Source organism: Typopeltis vanoorti, chromosome 5 (genome assembly GCF_054136105.1).
Source record: "Typopeltis vanoorti isolate ZY-2024b chromosome 5, IOZ_Tvanoo_1.0, whole genome shotgun sequence".
NCBI lineage: Eukaryota > Metazoa > Arthropoda > Arachnida > Uropygi > Thelyphonidae > Typopeltis > Typopeltis vanoorti.
In genome coordinates this window covers 130,824,221-130,849,838 of record NC_143553.1, presented here as the reverse complement: position 1 = coordinate 130,849,838, position 25,618 = coordinate 130,824,221, and the positions used below count along the sequence as shown (strand labels likewise).

General features: G+C 34.1%; 1 protein-coding gene across 2 annotated transcripts in view; it reads left to right on the top strand.

The window, feature by feature from the left end:
- The window catches only part of trbd (ubiquitin thioesterase trabid), a 320,379-nt gene that overhangs the window by 8,543 nt on the left and 286,218 nt on the right, over positions 1-25,618 (top strand). Inside the window, exon 2 of one of the 2 annotated variants that reach the window (XM_090393330.1) lies at positions 11,249-11,457. In XM_090393330.1, the coding sequence (XP_090249456.1) occupies positions 11,311-11,457 (147 nt within the window). In that variant the 5' untranslated portion in view covers positions 11,249-11,310. Of the gene's footprint in view, positions 1-11,248; positions 11,458-17,327; positions 17,452-25,618 lie in introns of those variants that run through there. The other variant, XM_090393331.1, reaches the window with a different exon arrangement.

Genomic DNA, 25,618 nt, shown 5'->3' with positions numbered 1-25,618 from the left:
TGATCCTTTCTGTCCTTTCTGTGTTTGTCTGATATCCACAACAGCCTTCTGTAACACTACATCTCAAAAGTAGCAAGCCTTTTCCTACCAGACTTCTTTAGGTTCCACGTCTCACATCCATAAGTTGCTGTTGGAAAAACAGCTCCATTCAGAATCCTCAAGTTTCTACCTGTGGGGATAGATCTATCCTTCTAGGTTTTAGACAAGTCACTGATCATTGTTTTAGCCATTCCTGATCTTCTGAACAGCAATTCTTTACATTAATAATGGATCCCAGGTACTTGAACTTAATGCAAATTCTTTTTTGCATTAACCACCTTATCGGCCATTATGGATCAAATATGCATCCTCATACACTTCGTATCCGTAATATATTTCAATGTAATATCAGTGTCAATGGTATTACAATTTTAATATGCACTTTGCATCCATGATAACTTTGACATCTATAGACATCTTGGCTGGTAGCATGGGTAAGATACACTTGTTTCTCAGGAGCTTCCCTGTCTGTATTTCCTTTAAGAACCATCATCTTTTTTTTTTTTTTTTTTTTTTGCTAGGATTGAGCTTAGTCCTGCTGATCTCATTAACTTTGTCAGGATTTGTCCCAGTTTTTCCTTGTCCTTGATCACACAGAACTCCTTACATAGGAGTTCTGTATGATCAGCATAACATCTATCCTAATTCCTGTAATTCCAATGATGTCCTCAGCAAACTGATATTGTGTTGAGGAAAACCCATTTATTTTCATTACCACAACCTACTTGTAAAACCTGCTTGTTCCTCAGGAATCTCTGCCTCAACTTTAATCTCAATCCTGTTTAGAATGATCTTTAATAAAATCTTGCTTGAATGAGAGATTAAACTAATAGTTCTGTAGTTCTTGCAATCCTTCATATCTCTCTTCTTATGTAGTGGTATGAAAACTGACTTCTTCCAGTCTCTAGTCCATGATCCCATATCCTTGTAATCAATCTATGAAACACTCTTAGCCCTCATCTCCTGTGACCTTAATTAACTCTTTTGGAATTCTATCTGCACCTGGGGACTTATTGTTATTAATTTGTTTAACTGCTCTTGCTTAAGGAGGAGGTTCCAAGCTTCTCCTAATTTTCCTTATCCTCTCTGTTGTAAAGTTCCTTTGCAGTATTCTTTCCATCTGTTTTTTTTTTTTTTTCTTCTTCTTTCCCCAGATTTTCTGTTAGTACTGCTCCATTTCTGTTTTTGATGACATTCAGTTTGGGCTTAAACTTGTGCTTTAGGTCACAAACTAAATGAAACATTTTTATAATTCTGCCTCCACATCTGGAACTCTGTCTCTTCACATTTATTTGCATAATAATTTTCCTTGTTCTGTATGATGGCTCTTCTGACTTCTCTATGTTATCTCTTATATTCTTTAGTCCTCGTGTCTCTTTGTTTTTCCAACCACCTTCTTTCGATTAGATCCCATGTTGAATCAGATATTCATTGATCTCCTAGTTTTTCTATTGGCCTAAATACTTCTTGACTGTATCCTGTATTATGCATAACCTTGACTCATTTCAAGTGAGTTCTCGCATCTCGCCAAAAAATCATCCAACCAAGTTGATGTTTCTTCCTTGAACCCACCAGGGATTACTCTGACATCCAGTCTAGTGGGGTGGGCCTGACTTGGAAAGTTTCAGAGTCTTTGGCTTTGGCACTTTGGCTCTTACTAGCTGTTGGTCTGCACCATAATCTTCTCCAGGACAAGTTTGCACATCACAGATGCTTTTCTTCCATCAGTGGAGAGTTAGGATGTAATTACTCTGGTGCCTTGACCTATCAGTGTTAGATGTCAGAAGTGTTAGAAGTATAGATCTATCTCAGGTGTTCCTGGAGTGGGTGTTGGTAATGACTAATCTGTTAATATGGGCATATTTCAAGTCTTTCACTATGGTGTTACGTTCACCCAGACCAAACATGACACATCAGGCCTAACCTCATACTCTTTCCTACTTTTGCATTGAATTCCCCTGAGATGAAAAAGTATATCTCTCCTTGGTAGGCAGTCCAAAACAGTCGGTATGTTTTGATAGAATTCCTTACTCTCTTCAGAGGCCTATTTGTGTGGGGTGCATCAACTACCACAATTGACACATTGGTATGATGAGCATTAAGTCTAATACAAAGTATCATGTCATTAATGGGATTATAACCAAGAGGGACCCCTGACTGAACTGTCTTCAGTATCTTTTACAGAAGCAATTTTGACTTTTAGGAGCGAATTTTACAGAAGCATTAATTGGAAATATCAAAGTAACATGTGAATGAGGATATTGAATTCCTTGAGCTGCTTAGGGACAACTACCTTACACAACATGTGGAACACAAGTGATAGATTTAATAATAGCATCTTATATAGTTATAATAGATGAAGTCATTATGATTCTATCATTTGGTGAGAATAATAATTATGCACTTTTGATATGTGAAATGGCTTGCTTCAATAAACAAAAGTGATGTGTGGAAGTACAGAGTAGGAGCCAAGCCATGGTAAGATGAATTGAAGGGAAAAGAAATTACTAATGCATAGGAGTTTGTTTGAGATCAGTTATTACTTTTACCATCTAATTGCATTCCTAAGATTAGGAGGATAAATAGAATGATGGTGAAAAGGCTGAATATGGGATTATGCAGCAGGGATTATGAGCAGGTAGAAAGTACAGAAACTTCTCAATGGCATGAGTATAAGGTTTAAGCTAGTAAGCTGAGAAATGTAGAGGAAGGAGAAATTGGCACATGAAAGAAGAGTAAGCAGTAAAACAAAATACTAGAGAATTCTACTATTTTGTGGTAATTATGTCACAAGTAGAAGAAAGGGTGGAAATGGCACATGGATCGCATCTGCTGAAGTTATATTGCAAATGTTCACTGTGTATTTTGTCAGGGTATTTGAAATTGGGTGGTGTACAGTGTTGAAGTGCAGGCACAGCCATGGGCTCGCTATTATCCCCACCTATTGCTAACTTTTATATGGAACATTTTGAGTAACATGCTCTAGATTCCTCTCCTTTAAAACCCCAAATCTGGCTTAGATACGTTGACGATGTTTTCATAATCTGGCCCCATGGCTGCTAGACACTTTCCTTAGCCACCTAAACAAACAACACAAACGCATACAGTTCACAATTGAGATTGAAAAACAGAACACACTTCCGTTTCTAGATACACCTGTCACACGTCTTCCTTCTGGCATCTTTCCTTCACTGTTTACCGGAAACCGACACATACTGGCCAATATATACACATTAACTCCTACTACCACTTAACACAAAAACTAGGTGTCATTAATACTCTAAAAAACAGGGCTTTGAAGATCTGCTCCAATGAACATGCACTGAAAGACGAATTTAAGTTATCAGCAATACTTTTCTAAAAAATGGTTACAGGCTAAAATACTCTCAACAAAATTCTCTACAAGATCTCAATAAAAAACAAAGGAAACCAGACTACAATAAAACTATAACCATTCCTTACATTAAAGGGACATCAGATAAAATAAACAGAATACTACCTGAAAGCCATCTTTAAACCTCCTGCAAAATTAAAAAGCTTACTCATCCAAATACCCACTCCCTCTGCTGGCCCACATTGGAGTATACCGTATTTATTGCACCTGTAATATACCATATATAGGGGAAACAGGACGCACAATTCCTATCAGACAAAAGGAACATAAACGACACATTAAATATAATAACTATAATGAAGCTGGCCTTTCTGATCATGCCCTGAACACTTTACATAAGAATTGACTGGAAAAGCAGCAGTTGTTTACATTACACCAAAACATGGTATGAATGCAAATTTAAGGAAGCCTGCGAGATTCTTATCAACTATCCCAATCTGAACAATAATGATGGTCTAAAAATCCCAAGCATATGGAAGGCACATATTCTACCCACGGAACCTGTCTCTCTCTAAGAGTTAACTATAAACAGGACTGTAGATAATCCAGAATCCTAAATCTAAAATAACAGTTGTAATGTTAAAAATAGGACATCATTGTTACTGTAAGAAAACTATCTATAAGAAAGAATGTTTTAATCATGTTATCTTAAATAGAATTTAGCTTTGATGTATTGTAGTTTCTAAATAATTAATTTGTAATTTTATCTGTAATTTTTTTTTTCACTAGAGGTCATGCCAATAGAATAACCGGTGATCAAATCATTGTTTCTTTAGCTTACTGTGTGAAATGTAACCAACTTGTCCTTGTATATTTGTATATACTCCAGATGATGACCTTAATATGAAGGTCAAAATATAGGGAAATTAAAAGAGTTATTTATAACACAGTTGTAAAGTCCATAATTTCTAAAATGAATGCTGATCACCGTGCTACACTAAAAGAAAAGGTTTTTGTATAGTTTGTTCTTCATGCATTAATGAAGAGAATGTACTGAAAGTAATCAAAGTTCATGAATTCAGTTATTATTATAGGTGATGAGATCTGGTGTTTTCATTGTGATCCACAAACAAAAGTATTGAATGGACCCTTCTGGCTGTAAATTCATGCATGCTCACAGGGCCAGTTTGCCTGTTCTGAAGGACAAAATACCTCAGTTACCAGGTGAAAAAACCTCTCTACCTCTTACTGGCTGAGCTATGGAGGCTGGTGGCACATTTAAGGAATGCAATTTTATATATGGTCTGTAAGTGGTTGTTAATATTACATTTTTTACAATTTTTTTTTAAGGATTTTAGATAGTTTTTTCGATATGCCTTTAGATATATGGAATGGTGGTAGCTTTGTTGCAGTCTCAATTCTGGAGAGGTGGAAGGTGGATGTGGTTTTGGGGTTTTAATAATTTTGGATCTGGTAGAAATTGTAGCTAAGATTCTGTGAATCTGGTCAAGTTTCATGGAGAGAACACTGTTATTTGAACTAATTAATTTAGGCCTGTTATTGAGTTTTCATAATCCCATACTGTTGGGAAGGGTTGGAAATTAAATTTATTATTGTTAATATTAATCTACATTGTAATTTCCTTATAAAACTACATTTAGAGTGATGAATGGGTTGCCATAGGCATTTGAAAGGGCTCTATTGGTGAATGAGTTTTAAGAGAAGTTAAGTATTGTATGAATAACGTTATCATGTATTGTATGAATAACGGTAGTTGGGCCTGCTGTGATGGGTCTTTAAATCCATGGTGATATCTGAGAAAATATAACTTCTCAGAGAGCACTTGTTTATTTTTAGAAACATTTCAACTTTCAGAGCTTAGTCATATTATTTTCAATGCCTAGTTTTATTATTATTTTTTTATATATATACTGTATATTTTTGAATCAAAATTAAAACCTCAGACCTGTCCAGTTTATTTAAAGAACAGATCATTTACAAATGCCACTTTCATAATTTAATTAAAGATAATATAATTATTGATATCGCCATTTAGATCAAAATATCCAGATCCCTGTTGATATATATATTTTTTAAAAATTAATAATTATACTGCCTAAGAACACTGAGAAAGGTAAGAAAACTTTAATAAAACACGACTTGTTTCATCGGAAACACCGACTTCTTCCGGTGTGTAAATAATAACAAAAAAACTGGAAAAATAACAAGGTAAAAAACATGGACTTCTCAAAGGTCAGTACTCAAAGGTCTTGAAGGTCAGTACCTTCAACTATTGTCAGAATAGCAACAGTCATATTTGAACTGGTGTCCGTGTGGCAGGAGTAGCGTCAGTTGAGTGGCAACTGATTCGAGAGCGCCAGAACTCAATCACTGCACTCTGGGCATCAGGCAAACTGTAGCTTAAATTGTTGTTTATGTGTGATGGGTCCAGAACTATTTCTTTTGATTCTACGATACGTCTCTCAAGTTCATCACTGCATTTATGGATATTGGTCGTAAGATTCCAGTCTATCTGTACGAATAGTTTTTTGAAAATTTAAAAGAATCAGGCATTCTAGTCAACTTTAAGTCCAAAAAAGCGAGGATGCCATTCCTCTCTTGTTCTGACGTGAATTTGATGTTCTGGTTTGATTATTTAAATGATCTCGGAAGGTTTGTAGCTCCTCTAGACCATATTCTGAGATAAGGAAGATGTCGTCTATGTATCGCATCCACAGTTTAGGTTTTGATGTTGCATTTGAAATAGCTCTCTCCTCAAAGTCTTCTAGAAAAATATTGGCTAAGACTGGAGATAATGGGCTGCCCATAGCTAAGCTGCTGGTTTGTTTATATATTTTTCCTTCAAAAGAGAAATAGCCAGAGTTTATGCAGTGCATTAATAGAGCAAATATTTTCTTGGAAACTTTGTTGTTATGTAGATTGAGTACTTCTTCTACGTGTGGACAGACTTATGTGTTCGTCGAACATGTTGTTTATTATTTTAACGGTATAATAGGATATTATACTATTATACCGTTAAAATAATAAACAACATGAGTACTTCTTCTGTTGGCACATTTGTAAAAAGACAGACAATGTCAAAACTAACCGTTCCGTCAGAATCCTCGAGTTTTAAATTTTTCGTTTTCGAAATGAAATCTTCAGAGTTTTTGATATAAGAGGAGGAATTACCAATGAGATGTTTTAAGGGAATGGCAAGGTATTTGGACAGGCTATAAGTAGGTGAGTCAGTACCTTCAACTATTGGTCTTAAAGGTGTGTCGGCCTTGTGGATCTTTGGAAGACCATACAAACGGGGAATGAGGGGATGGAGAGATAGTCTGGTGTGTCTAGGAATTTCTGAAGTAGATCTGAGAAGGTTGTTGGTATGGTTATGAAGCTCCCTTGTAGGATCACTTTGTAAGAGAGAGTAGGTATCAGATATTAATAAACCATTGATCTTGGAATGGTAATCAGATCTTTCTAATACTACAGTTGCATTCCCTTTTTCTGCAGGTATGATAATGATTTCGTTGTTATTTTGAAGATGGTGGATAGCTCTTCTTTCAGCCAAAGATAAATTATCTGTAGGACGATGACTGTTGTTTATGGTAAAAATGGCTTCAATTCTGAGTAGGTTCGCTGTTTGTTTTGGTAAATGCGAGACAGCCTTTTCTACTTTGGTTAGAAAGAGTTCCTTAGGAATGAATGTGGGAGACAGGTCGAAGTTCAGCCCTTTAGAAAGAATGCTAATTTCTGCTGAAGAAAGGGTATGTGAGAATTTGTTAATCACAACATTTTTCAGATTTTGTAAACCAATAGGAGATTGATGAGTTTGTTTGTGGCTGAGTCAACTGAATTTCCCGATGAGAGTTAATTTATTGATGTGTTGGGATCTAGAAGCACGGTGTGAGCTGATGTTTTTAACCTCGTTCCAAGCACTATTGTCTAAGGATGAACTCAGGTTATTTTCTAAAGCATCTCTTTTACAGAAGGCTGAAGCTAAAGTAAATTTAGTGTCTGCAATCCTTTCATTTAACAGATCTAGTTTTGCTTTACGGTAGATATTATGTGTGCACGTTTTGTGTGAATAGATTCTTTACAATCTAAGAACTTAGGGATGACAGAGTGGGACGTGATCTTTTTAAAAAGACTAACCTATTTATGAAAAGTCCAATCTTTTCCAGAATCTTTTGATATTCCTTGATGCATTCTAGAGTAATCTCGTCAGAAAGTAGATAGATATTGTGACTAGTAAATTTAGTATCCATTCCTAAGGAACTCTTTCTAACCAAAGTAGAAAAGGCTGCCTCACATTTATCAAAATAAACAGCGAACCTACTCAGAATTGAAGCTATTTTTACCATAGACAACAGTCGTCATCCTGCAGATAATTTATCTTTGGCTGAATGAAGAGCTATCCACCATTTTCGTAATAACAATGAAATCATTATCCTACCTGCAGACAAAGGGAATGCAATTGTAGTCTTAGACAGATCTGATTACTGTTCCAAGATCAACGATTTATTAATATCTGATACCTACTCTCTCTTATAAAGGGAGCTTCATAATCGTACCAACAACCTTTCAGATCTACTTCAGAAATTCTTAGACACCCTAGACTATCTCTCCATTCCCTCATTCCCCGCTTGTACGGCCTTCCAAAGATCCACAAGGCAGACACACCTTTAAGAACAATAGTTGAAGGTATTGACTCACCTACTTACAGCCTGTCCAAATATCTTGCCGTTCCCTTAAAACATCTCATTGGTAATTCCTCCTCTTATATCAAAAACTCTGAAGATTTCATTTCGAAGACGAAAAATTTAAAACTCGAGGATTCTGACGGAATGGTTAGTTTTGACAGAAGAAGTACTCAATCTATGTAAAAACAAAGTTTCCAAGAAAATATTTGCTCTATTAACGCACTGCATAAACTCTGGCTATTTCTCTTTTGAAGGAAAAATATATAAACAAACCAGCAGCTTAGCTATGGGCAGCCCATTATCTCCAGTCTTAGCCAATATTTTTCTAGAAGACTTTGAGGAGAGAGCTATTTCAAACGCAACATCAAAACCTAAACTGTGGATGCGATACATAGACAACATCTTCCTTATCTCAAAATATGGTCTAGAGGAGCTACAAACCTTCCGAGATCATTTAAATAATCAACACCAGAACATCAAATTCATGTCAGAACAAGAGATGAATGGCATCCTTGCTTTTTTGGACTTAAAGATACTAGAATGCCTGATTGTCTTAAATTTTCAATAAATTACTCGCCCAGATAGTTACTTGCATGCCTCTTCTCCACAGGAACTTGGTATTATTTCCACTCTGGCCCATCGAGTAAGATCTCTTATTTCAGTAGAAGAAGACCTTCAAACAGTACTCAACATCTGAAAAGCACATTCTTAAACAATGGCTATTCTTCTCGATGCATCACTAAACATCTACACCCACGTATCCAACCTTGAAAAGAAGATTGGCAAAAATGATGAAGAAATTCAACATTAAAACCTGCTTCATTAACCTACCAAAGCTTCGTTATTTTCTGAGTCACCCCAAACCAAAACACAACTAACTTCAGTTTCCAGGAGTTTATAAAGTCGCCTACAACTGCGGTTAACCTTATTATGGACAGACTGATAATGTCTGTTTCACTAGGTCTTGAGGAACACCAACTTGACATCTCTTACAAAAGAACCTGTGCAAGCACACTCTCCAATCATGTTCTTTTCTCCGCTAACTCTAATCTAGAAGAGCTTCAACACCAGATTGACTGGAATCTTACGACCAATATCCATAAATGCGGTGACGAACTTGAGAGACGTATCATAGAATCAAAAGAAATAGTTCTGGATCCATCACACATAAACAACAATTTAAGCTACGGTTTGCCTGATGCCCACAGTGCAGTGATTGAGTTCTGGTGCTCTCGAATCAGTTGCCACTCACAACTCGCGCTACTCCTGCACACGGACACTAGTTCAAATATGACTTTTGCTATTCCTATTTTGTTAATTTGAGAAGTCCATGTTTTTTACCTTGTTATTTTTCCAGTTTTTTGTTATTATTTACACACCTGAAGAAGTCGGTGTTTCCGATGAAACAAGTCGTGTTTTATTAAAGTTTTCTTACCTTTCTCAGTGTTCTTAGTCAGTATAATTATTAATTTTTAAAATGCTTACAACCCGAGTCAATACTAGTCACTATATATATATATATATATATATATATATATATATACATACAGGGTGTTCGGGATAAATTTGACATATTTATAATTAATTATATTTTTCCGTAAGTTACATGTATTAACACACACTTCTCTTCATTTAAAAGTTTGGACCCTTCTTCATTCATATACAAGATGTCAGAAAGGATGGATAGCTGGAACCCACCTGAATCATGGAAGAGAATAACTTGTATCATGATGATTCGTGCCCGCCATCAAAATAAGGATATTACGACTGCTGCCCAATGCTCCCTGAATACAGTAAAAACAATCAGGCATGAACTAGAGACTTGCAATGGTGACTACGAGGATGTAGCAAGAAGAAAGATCCCTAGCAGACGATCTGATTGCGTTCGTACAGCAGAATTCCTCGCAAATCTGCAGGAACAGGTGTTGAAGAACCCTGGCATTGGAATTCGGGCTTTGTTCGTGGAGTTGCTAACTGTAGTCAAGCCCTGGATAACAAGGGTAGCCAATGGTAGGCCGTATGTATGGCAGCAGGATTCGGCCCCTTGCCACACCTCTGGGAAAAGTCAAAAATGGTTGTCTGAAAATTTCTACGACTTCACCAGTCCAAATGTTTGGCCTCCAAACTCCCCAGACCTTAACCCCATGGATTATTTTGTATGGGGCGCAGTTGCAAAAGACACCAATCGCACTTCCAGTAATACAAAAGCCCAGTTAATGGATAAAATTAAAACAGTTTTTGCGGCCCTTCCCAGGGAGACTGTAGCATCAGCTTGTTCGAGGTTCCGAAGCAGAATTGAAGCTGTGATCGATGCTAATGGTGGTTATTTTGAGTAAATCTTGTTGATAGTATTGTAATTAACTCTGCCTGTAATGTTTTTTTGTCAATTCATTAAATTTAATAGATACAAAGAAGATTTTCTTTTTCCTTACGAAACTGTCAAATTTATCCCGAACACCCTGTATATATATATATTGTGACTAGAAAAAAAAACCCATCTCTACTCATCTCTATTATTTAAATGAAAATTTAAACTGAACAAAAAAAAAAAAGTGAGCATATTTTCATACCGAGTAAATACAACCGATTTTGATATATATATATATATATATATATTTTTTATTTTTTATTTTTGCAGAAATGCATAGAACTATTGAAGATAGACATGAATTTTAATTATAATTGCTAATTATTATTAAAAGTTTATTAATGTTGACACTTTTTTTATGATTATTATTACGTGACAACTCCAGGGAGTCCAAAGACTTATCGAGTGAGGGCACCTACTGTACAACTCTGTCTTTACCACTCAATCCACCAAGTACCACATCCTCATCATCCACACCAATGCCATCTACTGTCCTCTACCACCACTAGTACTTTTTCAAAGACAATCGCAAACATCCATGCCCACAGTGGGATTTGAATCCACAGCCTTTTGGCTGGAAAGCTGATATGCTAACCACTCAGCCAACCACGGCGGCAACAAAACACTTCATTAATATTTAAAAATTGTATTGGGAAGATGAACTTTTTTGCCTGCTGGGCTGATCATTATAAGTAGATTATTTTCTGTGGGTTTCAGAAATAAGTTTTTGTAATTTTTTTCTTTTTGGTTTTGTGCTTTATTGTTAGGTGATAAGCTAAATTTTCTGTTTCTTCATTTCAGATGGCTAATTGATAAGTCTCTTTTAAGTTAACTAATCTCTAAGGCCTTGGTTCAAAAATACCATGAGCCAAAACGGAGGAAAGTGGGTTTGCCAGTACTGTACATATGAAAATTGGCCAAAATCTCAAAAGTGTACCATTTGCTTATCACCTCGACCATCAGCTCTCATTTCTCAAGAAGCTTCTAATCAAGAAAGGGATATTTATAAGGTATTCTAATTTTATAATGGTTTTATTTATTTAAAATAATGTTTACAATGCCAACATGCAGTCTGTTATGAAATGATTCGTAATCTTTTATTCCCAAATAGTGTCCAAATTATTAGTGGCAATGTTTTAGCAGTGTAATGACAGAACAGTAGAAACTGCTGCATTGATAACCATTAAAAATGTTAATTCAAAATGATGCTAAAAATAATATATATTGTATGTATTATTTTAAAAGTAATTCACCTTCTCATGTACAAAAAGATGAAAAAGTGAATTGCTGAATTTTCTTAGGATGGATGAAAGCTCCACATGAGGATGAAAACAGTTTGCCTTAGATTTATCATTTTGGAAAATGCAAAAGTTATATCAGATCTCATTAGTTAGAAAAGTGTACATTTTTTTCTCTCTCTCTCTCTCTCTCTCTCTCTCTCACACACACACACACACACACACATGCACATACAAGAACACACTTGTGTCCTTTTTGCTAAAAGGTACACACAAAAATGCAGCATGTAAAGATTTCATAGTTTAAAGATGTAAAAATTTATACATATATTAGGGGGTGCTCTCTCCCTCTTGGCTGCAATAGTTTTTCTGTTAGCTGCTTTACTACATTTCTTTGCTGAAATCTAAGCATAGAAGCTTGATCTGAGATGTATATATTGCTAATGATACTTTTTCCCTATTCTTAAAAACAATCCTACATCCCCAGTAATTAGTTAAGAGAATTGAGTCTTTTTTTATTTCTGACTGCTGAAAATAAAATTATTTAATAATGTCAATTACATTACTTAAAAGAAAAAATATATATCATGCAAGGATTGATATAAACAACAGGTATGTCGTAAGACTTCAAAGGAATAAATAAATACAATTTTATCTAGACCCAAATTACACCAACTATTTAAACAAAAGATAATTTAAGCTACTATAATTTTCTTATCTCAAAGCACATCTAGTTCATTTGACTGTATCAGTGTTTCTGATAAAAGTTTAAAGAGGTTTGTTTAGAAGTAAAAAAAAAAACATTTTTATCCTGGCTAAGAAGAAAAATAAATGCTAGTTGTTTTTGTATTCTTTTGTTACTGAAAGCTTTTCTCTTATGAAATTCTTGAAAACAACTGCAGATTCCATTTTTTTTTTAAATTAAAAATAAGAAAAGTTCATCTTTGCATTTGTAAATCCTTAACTTCGAACTTTCCTGCATTCCTTTTAAAATGTCACAGATAACAGTTGCAATTTTACTTGTCAATTTTCTCTAAAAGTCAAGACAAGATATATCCTCACTTACTCTCTTCCTGTTATCTCCTTCAACATTCACAACTTTTTATTCATCTTTCTGTAGGAAGGACTACCAGGAAAAATGAACAACCAGTGAAACTCAACTTGCTGTATATGTTCTCTCCTGAAGAGGTGTATAGTCACCTCTTCAGGTGACTATGCACCTGAACATTTGATAACTTATAAACATTTCTATATGAAAGACTTCATGCAAAATTATTCATTATCAAGTTCCATAATTTCCTAATACAGTAGAATCCACATATTGTGATTGCAGATAATATTATCATTCGGCTATTGTAATCAAAATCAGTCAATCCCAAAACACACCATTTAAAATGAATTAAAAGTAATCTGTCTATTATAATCAAAGTTCCAGTTATTGTTATCAAAATCCTTGTATGTTTAGTATGTTTAGCCTTTTGCATCTCAGAATTAAGAACTTTAAGGGTTAATCAGAAGAAAATTTGACAAAGAACATTTGTCGAAATCTGACTTTTGTGTTAATCTTTTAATCTTTTTCTTCTGTAAATCTTGTAGGTTGGTTATCTTCTTATAATCTTAATTTTTTTTTTTTTTAATCTTCATCTTCTGTAAATCTTAAATCTTCCAGACAAATGCAGGTGTGTATAAATACTGTTGGATTGTGATTTTTTTCGAGTTTATTTTTGTGCTCTCTTTCAGAGTGAATTTGACTTTAAGTGCTCGTTAAAACAGCACTTGGCATTATTGCAGAAGCAAGTAAAAAACATAAAGATTTATCTTTTCAAGAAAAGCAAAGAATTTTGGAATGCTATGATTAGTTGCCCAAAATGAGTCAGCATAGTGTGCCTGTACATTTAAAAATTTCACAACTACTCTTGTTTAAGATCTTAAAAAAAACCAGATTAAACATTGAAACTTTAGCTCTTACTAATAAGAACATGATTGGAAGAGAGCCCGATCGGTAAGGATACTCAAGTTGAATCAGCATTAAAAATTTGGTTTAGTAATGTTCGTGAAAAGAATGCTTTGATTAATGTACCCTTGATGTGTCAAAAAGCAGAACTTGCAAAAACAACACACAAAGAAAATTGCGCTGCAGCTGATAGATGATTTAACAGGTGGAAAAAAGAGAGAGAATATTGTGTACAAGCATATTCATGGTGAAGAAAAAATGCTGATTTTTTGTCAGCTGATGCGTGGATTAAGAACTGAGTGGCCAAAAATTATTGCTGAATATTCTCCCAAGGATATTTACAATGCAGATGAAACACAACTCTATTTTTGTGCAATGCCTGAGCATACTTATTTGTTTAAAAATGAAAGTACTAAAGGATTTAAATCTTCAAAAGAGCAAATGACTTGTTGGGGTAATATGAAAGGTGAGAAATGAGAGCTCGTAGTGATTGGAAAAAGTAAAAAATCCTCGGTGTTTTAAAGTGTTAAAAGTTTGCCTGTTGGCTACTGTTCTTGTGTAAATTCTTAGATAACTAAAGCCATTTTCAATAATTGGTTAATTAAGTAGATCTTAAAGTGAAAAATTGTCTTGTTAGTAGACAACTGCACTGCAAACGATTTATTGTTAAAGAACATCAAGTAATCTTCTTTGAACACTACATCTTTAATTCAACCATGTGACCAAGGCATCATACAAGCTTTTAAAGCTTATTATCAAATGGAAGTTCATGTGAGAATTATAGCTGAATTTAATTATATAAAAGGCCAATCAAAATGCAAGTTGCAATGGCAAAAAAAATATTTCTCTTCTTGATGCATTGCATATGGTAGCAATGTCATCAAAGCAAGTCTTAGAGAAGGCTATTGAAAACTGCTTCCAAATAGGTGGATTTTTTAAACCAAATTCTGAAACTCCTTCCAAAGAATTTGAATATCTTACAATGAAATTTTTGATAAAACCCCAGATGGTATGTCAAAAAAAGAATTTGAAAATTGGTTGGATATTGATAACAGTGTTGAAGTGGTGGCTACAATGACAATATCAGAAATATGGCAAGCTGCTTCCGATGAGAACTCGAAACTAGTATTCTTGTTGAGAGGCTTATACGCTGGTTAAACATGATAACTAATATTTAAGGAATTGACAGCGTATACTAGAAATATAGATTAAATAAACTTTAATATATACCTTCCGATATTTCGGCGAACGTCACGTTGCCATCTTCTTGGGAACTTACTACACAGACACGTGCACACAAGTACTAATAACAGCAAATGAGACTGAAGCTAGGAAGCTAGCGTTTCCTAAAGTCCTGATGGTGCCCCCTGGCGGGCTATATTGGTAGTTCTTGGCCTTTGGGCTGAAGTTCTTCTGATAACAGTTTCCCAAATTTGGGGCAGTTTCAACATGGCAAAAATAATCTGTTCTAATGATCAAGCCCTAACCACTGAACTAAATCGCATCCGTGACACTTTCTCAGCCAACGGCTACCCCCTCCAAAAAATCCAAAAAATACTTAACCCAGTTATCCACAACCCACCACCCCCTCCCCTTCACAAAAAAGATTACTCTAAATCTATCACTATCCCCTACATCAGAGGCACCTCGGAAAAAATCAATAAAATCCTAAAAATACACAACTTGACCACCTGTTACAGACCACATAAAAAACTGGCAACCCTTATCCACTCCACCAAAGACCAACCACTTCCCCTAGACCTACCTGGTGTATACCAGGTCCCTTGCAGCTGTAAACTGTCCTACTTTGGCCAAACAGGCAGGACAGCAAATATCAGAATCTCAGAACACAAGGATTACATCCGATTTTACCAGTACAACCACTCTGGGCTTGCAGACCACGCTCTGGATACTCGCCACAGAATAAGATGGAAGAAAGCCACAGTAATACACCGCAGCAAGTTCAAGTATGAAAGACTATTCATGGAATCAGCCTCGGCCCTTAGGAACATGCCAAACCTCAACAAATTTGGATGCATGGAAAATTTGGAATTTGGGAAACTGTTATCAGAAGAACTTCAGCCCAAAGGCCAAGAACTACCAATATAGCCCGCCAGAGGGCACCATCAGGACTTTAGGAAACGCTAGCTTCCTAGCTTCAGTCTCATTTGCTGTTATTAGTACTTGTGTGCACGTGTCTGTGTAGTAAGTTCCCAAGAAGATGGCAACGTGACGTTCGCCGAAATATCGGAAGGTATATATTAAAGTTTATTTAATCTATATTTCTAGTATACGCTGTCAATTCCTTAAATATTAGTTATCTTGAAACTAGTAGAAGAAAGTGAACCTAATACAAGTGTTAAAGAAAACCAACCAATGCCCAGATGCAAGAAGCATTACGAATACTTCATCATGGTGTGCAACATAGAGCAACAAACTTAGAAAGGCATTATGAGTATGAGCAATTTATTCATGAACTACTACATTCAAATACACGACAGACAATACTAGATAAGCTTTAAAATAAATTTTGTTGTTGCTTATTAAAAAGTTGTTTATAACAATAATTTAAATTAAATAATGTTCATAACAATAAATTGAAATAAATGATGCCAGCCTGGCTGGCTGAGTGGTTAGCGTATCTGCTCTTCAGCCAAAAGGCTGCGGGTTCGAATCCCGCCTTGGGCATGGATATTTGCGATTGTCTGTTTAAATACCAGTGGTTGCGGTGGACAGCGGTAGATGGTGCTGGTGTAGTTGCAGTCAGTTGGTGGAGACAGCTGTAGAGTAGGTGCCCTCCCTCAATGAGTCTATGGACTCCCTGGAGGTGTCAAATAATAATAATAATATTTATATCCTTGGCTTAATGTTATCAGCCAGTTATTGTTATCAAAAAGCGACTGTTCCAAAGTGATCACAATAAGCAGTGTCTACTGTAGCTGATTTTTTTTTTTCAGCTACAGTTACCATGTTCTCATTCATGTATGCTCCAGTATGCGTGATACTTCAGGTTTCCATTTCAGTCATGAAGGAAGATGAGCCACTATTATGCGTTTTCATCCTGGAACTTTACTTAAACAGTAAAATCATACGTTTTGGGCATGGATATTTGCGATTGTCTGTTTAAATACCAGTGGTTGCGGTGGACAGCGGTAGATGGTGCTGGTGTAGTTGCAGTCAGTTGGTGGAGACAGCTGTAGAGTAGGTGCCCTCCCTCAATGAGTCTATGGACTCCCTGGAGGTGTCAAATAATAATAATAATATTTATATCCTTGGCTTAATGTTATCAGCCAGTTATTGTTATCAAAAAGCGACTGTTCCAAAGTGATCACAATAAGCAGTGTCTACTGTAGCTGATTTTTTTTTTTCAGCTACAGTTACCATGTTCTCATTCATGTATGCTCCAGTATGCGTGATACTTCAGGTTTCCATTTCAGTCATGAAGGAAGATGAGCCACTATTATGCGTTTTCATCCTGGAACTTTACTTAAACAGTAAAATCATACGTTTTGAGTAAAAAAAAAGTTACATAACCTAGTTACATAACACTTAAAAATATTTAACTATTTTTCTTTCCATATGAATGATTTCAAACAGTATTCTTTATTATCAGTTTCAAAATTCCCTATATTTCTCTCGCAGCTGTTTTCCAAGTTACCATATTCTTCTCGTTTGCCCATGTTCCAGCATGCATGATACTCCAGTTTTTTTCAGTTTCAATCATGAAATTAGAGAAGAAGCTGCCATCACATGTTTTCATGATGGTGCTCTTTACTTGAAAATGAGAAAAATCTCATATTTGAGTAAAAGAAGTAAGTTTTTTTTTTTTTTTAATTAATATCTTATTTATGAATACAACAAAAACATTAAATTATAATTCTTATTTTCAGATACATGAAATTCTAATCAGCAAATCTCTTACTGCAATGATTCCATTCAACATTAATGCTATATGTAAATGTGCAGTGTAAACAGTGCATGAATATATTGTTTTAAAAAAAAAATTTTGCTTTTCTTACAGTATAATGGCTAACATAAAGAAAAAGTTAAATTAATTAAAAAACACTTTTAATTAAATAAAATACTGTTGATCATCCATAACACACTGATTAGTAGCAGCTTCATTTTCAGCAAACTTAAAGGAAAGTAGAGAAATGTTGGATGCTAGTTTCCAGGAAAATGTCAATTGAAAATGCATATGGTACGAAAGGATGTCTTTATGAGAAAGGGATCATTTGTTGCTGGTTTTGTTGGCTGTGGTTGGTGTATTCTCTCTGCATCCAAGAGGTTGTGAATTCTTATAGGAATGAATGTCTTGCAAATGTCCTTAAGTGGTAGATGAATTTCATTATCATTGATATCACCACCCTATTTATTTATTTATTCAGGTCCCCCATTATAATTACTCTTCGTCTTTATTTGGTGATACATTTCTTCATCACTAGCAACCGATCCACCACTTCTGTAACAACATCCCACTATGTATTTGATCTTGTTAGATTCTGCTTCACACCAGATGGCTTCAAACTCACTGTTACTAATATTAAAATCATAGGTCTCAACACTAACTGGATTCAAGTCATGCACTATCATTAGCAGCACACCCCCCTTCTCTCCTATCCTGTCTATTCTTCCTAAAAAAATACTGTACCTTTTATACTCAATACCAGTTAGTATGTCTGATTCTGATAGCCAGGTCTCTCACTAATGCCTATAATACAAGGTTCCAACATATTGACCAAAGCAAGAAACTCTATTTCTCCATCATCATCATCATCAACAAATTCCTGCCATGTACCCACAAGGGGTGTACAGGATATGATAGTACTACATGAAAAAATTATATCATTACTAACTTCCTATCTACAATTTTCCTCCAAATCAGTCTGTTACTTGTCAAGACTTCAACATTATCAGATCTTATATTTCTATCGTCTAAGGCATTTTGTACCGTATCAATCCACCTATATCTTGGTCTTCCTCTGGGTCGTTTTGCTGCCAACCTGGCAGAGAACACTTGTTTTGCTAATTTTTCCTTGCCCATTCTGTTTAGGTGACCATACCACCTGAGATTAGCTCTGCTAATGCCTTCCTGAATACTGACAATGTCAAGTTCTTTCCTAATATCCTCGTTTTTAATATGATATTGCCATTGATGCCATCTGTTCATGCCTATAATCTTTTTCATGACTCTCATATCTACGGTCTCTAGTCTTTGGTCAAGTGTTTTACTTCTGACCCAGCTCTCAGATCCATAAGTTAAAACTGGTTTGAACACTGTCTTGTATACAGCTAATTTAGTGTTCCGACTAATTTCTCTCTTATTCCATATGAATTTATTCAATTGACTTCCCACCATACCAGCTTTGTTGATTCTGTTGTCTATTTCTATATTTAATTTACCATCTTCACTAAAAATCGTGCCTAAGTAACTGAAATGTTTTACTTGTTCCACAGGTTCTCCATTCATAACACAGTTGACATTTTCAATGATTCTGCCTATTTTCATTGTCTTTGTCTTTTTAATGCCGGCCTTCATACCATATCTATTACAACAGCTATTCAATTTAGTCAGAGAATCTTGCAGACTTGTAGCAGATTTATTTAGAAGTATAACATCATCCGCATAAAGCAAAGAGCTGACATTAACATCTCCAATTTTGATATCATGTTTAATACCACTTTCCTTCATAATGTGATCCATATAGATAATGAATAACAGAGGGGATAATGTACATCCTTGTCTCACACCAGATTTAACATTAAACCATCTTCCTGTACTTCCTTCAATTCTAACTGCTGACTTACAACTCAAATAAAGACTAAGTATTGCTTGATATAATGCCCCATTGACACCATATAACTGTAGCGTATTGAATAGCTTCTCTCTTGGCACCTTATCATAAGCCTTTTCCAAATCGACAAAACTTAAATACAGATCTTTGTTATATTCCCATGCTTTCTCGACTATTTGTCGTAAAGTGAATATCTAATCCTGACAGCCTCTGTTTGGCCTGAATCCAGCTTGTTCTTCACCAAGCTTATCTTCCACAATTCTTCTCAGTCGTTTCTCAAGTATACGTGCATAGATCTTGCCAGGAACACTCAGTAGGGAAATACCTCTGTAATTCTCACATTCAGTTTTATTTCCCTTTTTATATATGGGCACTATGAGAGCTCTACTCCAATCATTGGAAATTCATCCCTCTGTCCAGGCTTTCTGAACTATGCAGTGCAGATGTAAAAATAATCATATTAAAAATTCTGAATATTTTTACGTATTAATTTTGCTTGTTAGTTTTTGTTTTCATACACGCAGTGTCTGCACTTGTGATGTGCTCATTATGAAAATATTATGTTAGAAGTAATATGTAAAGAAGTAAAAATATTGAAGTACTTAATTGATTATTTGTATTATTTATAAGAAAGTTTGTTGTATTTTTAAATGTTGAATTTTGTGTTTGTGAAAGACTTTCTTCAGCGCTGGTGGATACAGCGAGTCAGCCGTATTATTACAATGCGTAGTTTCTGACGTTGTTGAAGTGCGCATGCTCCCGGAGTGAACTTGATGTTTGATTGACAGCTGACAAGAAAAGCGTTGCGTATCCAAGTTACAGTGGTAAACAAGAGAGCGTTCGGAAAGTTTCTTTTTAGAACACTGGCCGAGGAATATTCAAGTTGGAAGGAACTTGATTTTTTTGTGTGCGGCAGTTAAAGGGAAATTTCATATTGTATTCCGAAAAAGGAATAGTGGAAATAATATGTTTCAAGAAGGAATAAGTAAAGAAAAAGGAAATCTTGAAACTAAGTTTTTATAAACTGGCCGAGGAATATTCAAGTTGGGAGGAACTTGATTTTTTGTGTACGGCAGTCAAAAGGAAATTTCATATTGTATTCCGAAAAAGGAATAGTGGAAATAATGTTTCAAGAAGGAATAAGTACAGAAGAAAAAGGAAATCTTGAAACTAAGTTTTTATAAACTGGCCAAGATATATTCAAGTAGGAAGGAACTTGATTTTGTTTTGTGTGAGGCAGTAAAAAGGAATTTTAAAGGGATCCTAAAAAAATGAAGTACAGAACCTTGTAACTTCTGGAAAGAGCCTTAACAGGAAGAGAATAAGACTATGAACATTTTTTTTGTGATTGTAAAAGAAAAAGTGTTTTGTCTTAAGAGTAAGTTTATATTTTTTTAATAAGGCCTTGGATCCATATAATCTGTAATTGTAGTTATGTATTTTTACTAGAAGTGTATATATGTTGTTTTAAGTTTTATTAAATGTGTTTATTTTGTACTTGGTATTGAGTCAATGATTAATTGGATTCTGAAAGAGTTAGTTAAAGTCATTGCACCAATTGGAGTGAACTCTTTGTGCAAATATAATAACATATAGGGACACTCGGAGTCAAAAATAAAAATAATTGTTAGTAAATGAAATATTATTTATAATACACATTATAAATAACAGTGGCGCAGCCTATAGGATAAATACATTAAATAATAACAATGGCACAGTCGACGACAGGATAATTGGTTATGACTAAACTATTTTAGAATCCAAAATGCAAATCTTGACTCAAATCAAAAAAAAAAAAAAAATGGCTACAGAAAATAGTAATATTAGTAGTAAAGTTCCTTCAGTTAATGATGAAGAATTTTTTAGGTTAATAAATCCAACCTTAGTAATACCTGCTTTCTCAGGTGATAGTAGTGAAAGCATAGAAACATTTTTTAGGTATGCAGAAAAAATTAAAGATTTAGGAAATTGGTCAGATTTTCACTTGTTAATTATACTTCGTAATAAATTGTTGGGAAAAGCCAAAACATTCTTAAACACATCTCCTTTACTACGAGATACTGACAATTATGCAACCTTTAAAAGTTTGCTAATATCAGAATTTTCAAATGTAAGAGAATTAGGGCCTAACATTTGGAAGATTCAACAGTGTATCCAAGGTAATAAGGAATCTGTTTCTGAATATTATCATAGATTGTGGACCATTGCTCATGGATTCAATATTTCATCTGAAGAGAAATCCTCTTTAGAATGGTTGCTCTTTAATCAATTTAGGCTTGGCCTCAAGGATAATTTAAAAGAAACAGCGTATAAGAAAAAAGTTAGAAACCTTGAACAATGTTTTGAGCTTGTTAAAGAAAAGGAAGAAAGATTAAGAGATATATTTCATTCCTCAAGCAATAAGCAAGTAAATTCTTTTCAGCATAATCAAACTCATTCTTCTAGCATTGTGGGTACAGATAAAATGAGAGAAGAAAAGCTTCAAAAGGGTAAAGCTGAAAATAAAAAGAAAAAGTCTAAGGAAACTTCTGTGAATTTTACTAAAGATATTCCAGAATCTGATTCCAGGGTAAAATTACATGATTTGGAAAAATATGAGGAACTGAAAACATTTCTGAGTGAAGAAATAGAAAGACAACAGAGACCCATAGTACAAGGACAGGAACTTCTGTTTAAGATGATGTCCGATTTAACAATATCAAAAAATCTTACAGATAATCAATCTTTTTCTTGTAAATCTGATGGCATTAACAGGAATAAAGCATCTCATAGGAGATACATTCCAAAATGTTTTAGATGCAATAAACAGGGTCATTTTGCTAAAGATTGTTATGTTAGAGATAGATCTTGTTTTCAAAATAAGAAATCGGAGAATAAAAGTAAATCTGGAATTAGTTATTATTCCAATATTATACTGGCAAGGACAGAAATGTCAAACTATTCACTAAACATGGGTAAAGCCAAAGACAGCTCTAACTATAAAAGAAAGTTTGATGTAGCATTAGCTCCTTATGCTAATGAAAGTAATCCTTTAACAGTATTACAAGGATTTATTGAAGATGTACCTTGTGAAATCTTACTTGACACAGGTGCACACATTTCACTCATTTCTTATAGCTTATTTAACAAAATTAAATCTCTAATTCCAAATGATATTTCAGTTTTAAGCAATCCAATTAAGTTAAAAGGAATATTTGAATCTGAAATTTCAGCTTATAAGCAAATCAATGTCTTTATTTCAATTCCTTGTTTTCCATTGAAAGTTTCTCATTCATTAATTGTTCTTCCAGAATCTTCAAATCCAAATGTACAAATAATATTTGGAATTGATTTTCTGAAACGTCATGGGTTTGTGTGTAATTTTGTTGATAATACAGTATCATTGTGTGGAATAGAATGCTGTTTGGATAGGAAATCAGGTGACAGTGGAAAATTAGAGCAGTCTCCTGAAGTTTTTCTAGATACTAGTGAAAATGATCAAGTATTTAATATTGAAACTCTAAAGAATAAGGATCCTAGTATACAAATTTGGGAAAAGGATAAGATTATCCAAGCTCAGAAGGATGATCTCATACTAAAAACTATTTATGAAGCAGTATTGAAAGAGGAAACTCTACTAGATACATTTTTGAATCTGGATAACTTGTATTTAGATAAAGATGGGTTACTCTTATCTAGACAAATGGAAGATGGAAAGTTGAAGGTGAAAATATTGGCACCAACTGAAATGATTCCTTGGATTATGTATACTTTCCATGATTCTGACTTAGCAGGACACCAAGGGTTTTCTAGAACTTTGGAAAGAATAAAGGATCGTTACATCTGGAAAGGTATGAAGAGTGATATACTCACGTATGTCAAGTCATGCCATAAGTGCCAAATAAGATCCCCTTTTAGAGGAAAAGCTCCTTTACAACCATTTCCAATTCCAACTAGACCATTTCAAGCTGTTGCTATTGATGTAGTAGGTCCTCTACCAATTACTAAAAAAGGAAATAGGTATATTCTAGTAGTCATAGACATGCTAACTAGATTTCCTGAAGCAGTATCAATGAAAGACCAATCTGCAAAAACTATTGCAAGAAAGTTTTTGAATATGATAGTTTGTAGATATGGAACTCCTCAGACCTTACTTTCAGATCAAGGAGCAAATTTCACATCTGAACTATTATTACAGTTATGTAAATTGCTTAATGTTAAGAAGATTTTTACAACACCTTATCATCCGCAATGTAATGGTATGTGTGAAAGACTAAATAGAAACATAAAGCAAATACTTTCAAAGTTGGCAAACACCAAAATGAATGATTGGGATACACATATCTCTCAAACATTATTTGCATGTAGGTCTGCTTTTCATTCTGCTATCAAGGAAAAACCATCTTTTGCATTATATGGTTTTGACCCAGTTTTTCCTAATGAACTTGTTTCAGTTATTCCAAATACAGGATACAGTGATATAAATGAATATTTAGAATTAGTAATAGATAAGTTTTCCACTACTCATAGACTAGTAGGTGAGATAAGTAAATTAAGTGCTCAGAAAACTAGACAATATATAAATCGCTTTAGAAAGTATAAATCTTTTGTACCAGGTGATTTAGTATTGTTAGATGATAAATCTAGTATTAAAAGAGTTGGGAAATTAGGAAAGAAAGCCTTAGGTCCATTTAGAATTTTAGACAATTTTTCTCCTGTGAATTTTAGAATTCAAGATGTCAATAATCCTAGTAAAATTTTAAATGTACATTCTGATAGATTAAAAAGGTACTTTTTGGGAAATAAAAATTTAGTTACTTTAGGTGATAATATGAATAAAATATTGAAGGATGAATGTAGTTTTCCTAATACTAATTGTGAATCTTATTCAAAGTTAAATGATAGAAAAGGGAATAGATCTAATATTCATAATTCAAATATGCAGCGAAAGAAAAAATTAAACTTTGGTAAAGTGAACCAAAATACAAGAAATTTTAGAAATCCTAAGACACATGTTTCAGATGATGTACAATGTAGGAATAATGATAATCAAATTGATTCTAATATTGATGAAAGTATAGCGGAATTTCATAGGTTGATAAATATAGGATTAAATAAGAAAAGGGAAGTTAAAGATACCTCAAATTTAGTTAGTAAGGATAAGAAATCCCAGAAACTTTTAGAATCTCAAAAACCTGTAGAAACTGATTCTGATAGTGATGATTCTATAGATTTAGGACATCATTCAAGTAGTTTAAATGAAGTGTTTGAAAGGTATAAAAATGAAATTTTTAAGTATACTAATTTGGAAGAAGAAAGTTCAGAATTATCTCTAGTGTCAGATGATTCTGAAACTAGTGATTCAGAAGATATACAAAATGATTAGATAATTAGATTAGAACTTAAAATATAACGATCTAAAAATAAATATTAAAATTTTGTTTAGACGTAGGTTAAAAATAAAAAATTTTTTTTTAAAAAAAAAAAAAAATTTTTTTTTCACAGAAAAATGAAACTGATGTAAAAATAATCATATTAAAAATTCTGAATATTTTTACGTATTAATTTTGCTTGTTAGTTTTTGTTTTCATACACGCAGTGTCTGCACTTGTGATGTGCTCGTTATGAAAATATTATGTTAGAAGTAATATGTAAAGAAGTAAAAATATTGAAGTACTTACTTAATTGATTATTTATAAGAAAGTTTGTTGTATTTTTAAATGTTGAATTTTGTGTTTGTGAAAGACTTTTTCTTCAGCGCTGGTGGATACAGCGAGTCAGCCGTATTATTACAATGCGTAGTTTCTGACGTTGTTGAAGTGCGCATGCTCCCGGAGTGAACTTGATGTTTGATTGACAGCTGACAAGAAAAGCGTTGCGTATCCAAGTTACAGTGGTAAACAAGAGAGCGTTCGGAAAGTTTCTTTTTAGAACACTGGCCGAGGAATATTCAAGTTGGAAGGAACTTGATTTTTTTGTGTGCGGCAGTTAAAGGGAAATTTCATATTGTATTCCGAAAAAGGAATAGTGGAAATAATATGTTTCAAGAAGGAATAAGTAAAGAAAAAGGAAATCTTGAAACTAAGTTTTTATAAACTGGCCGAGGAATATTCAAGTTGGGAGGAACTTGATTTTTTGTGTACGGCAGTCAAAAGGAAATTTCATATTGTATTCCGAAAAAAGAATAGTGGAAATAATATGTTTC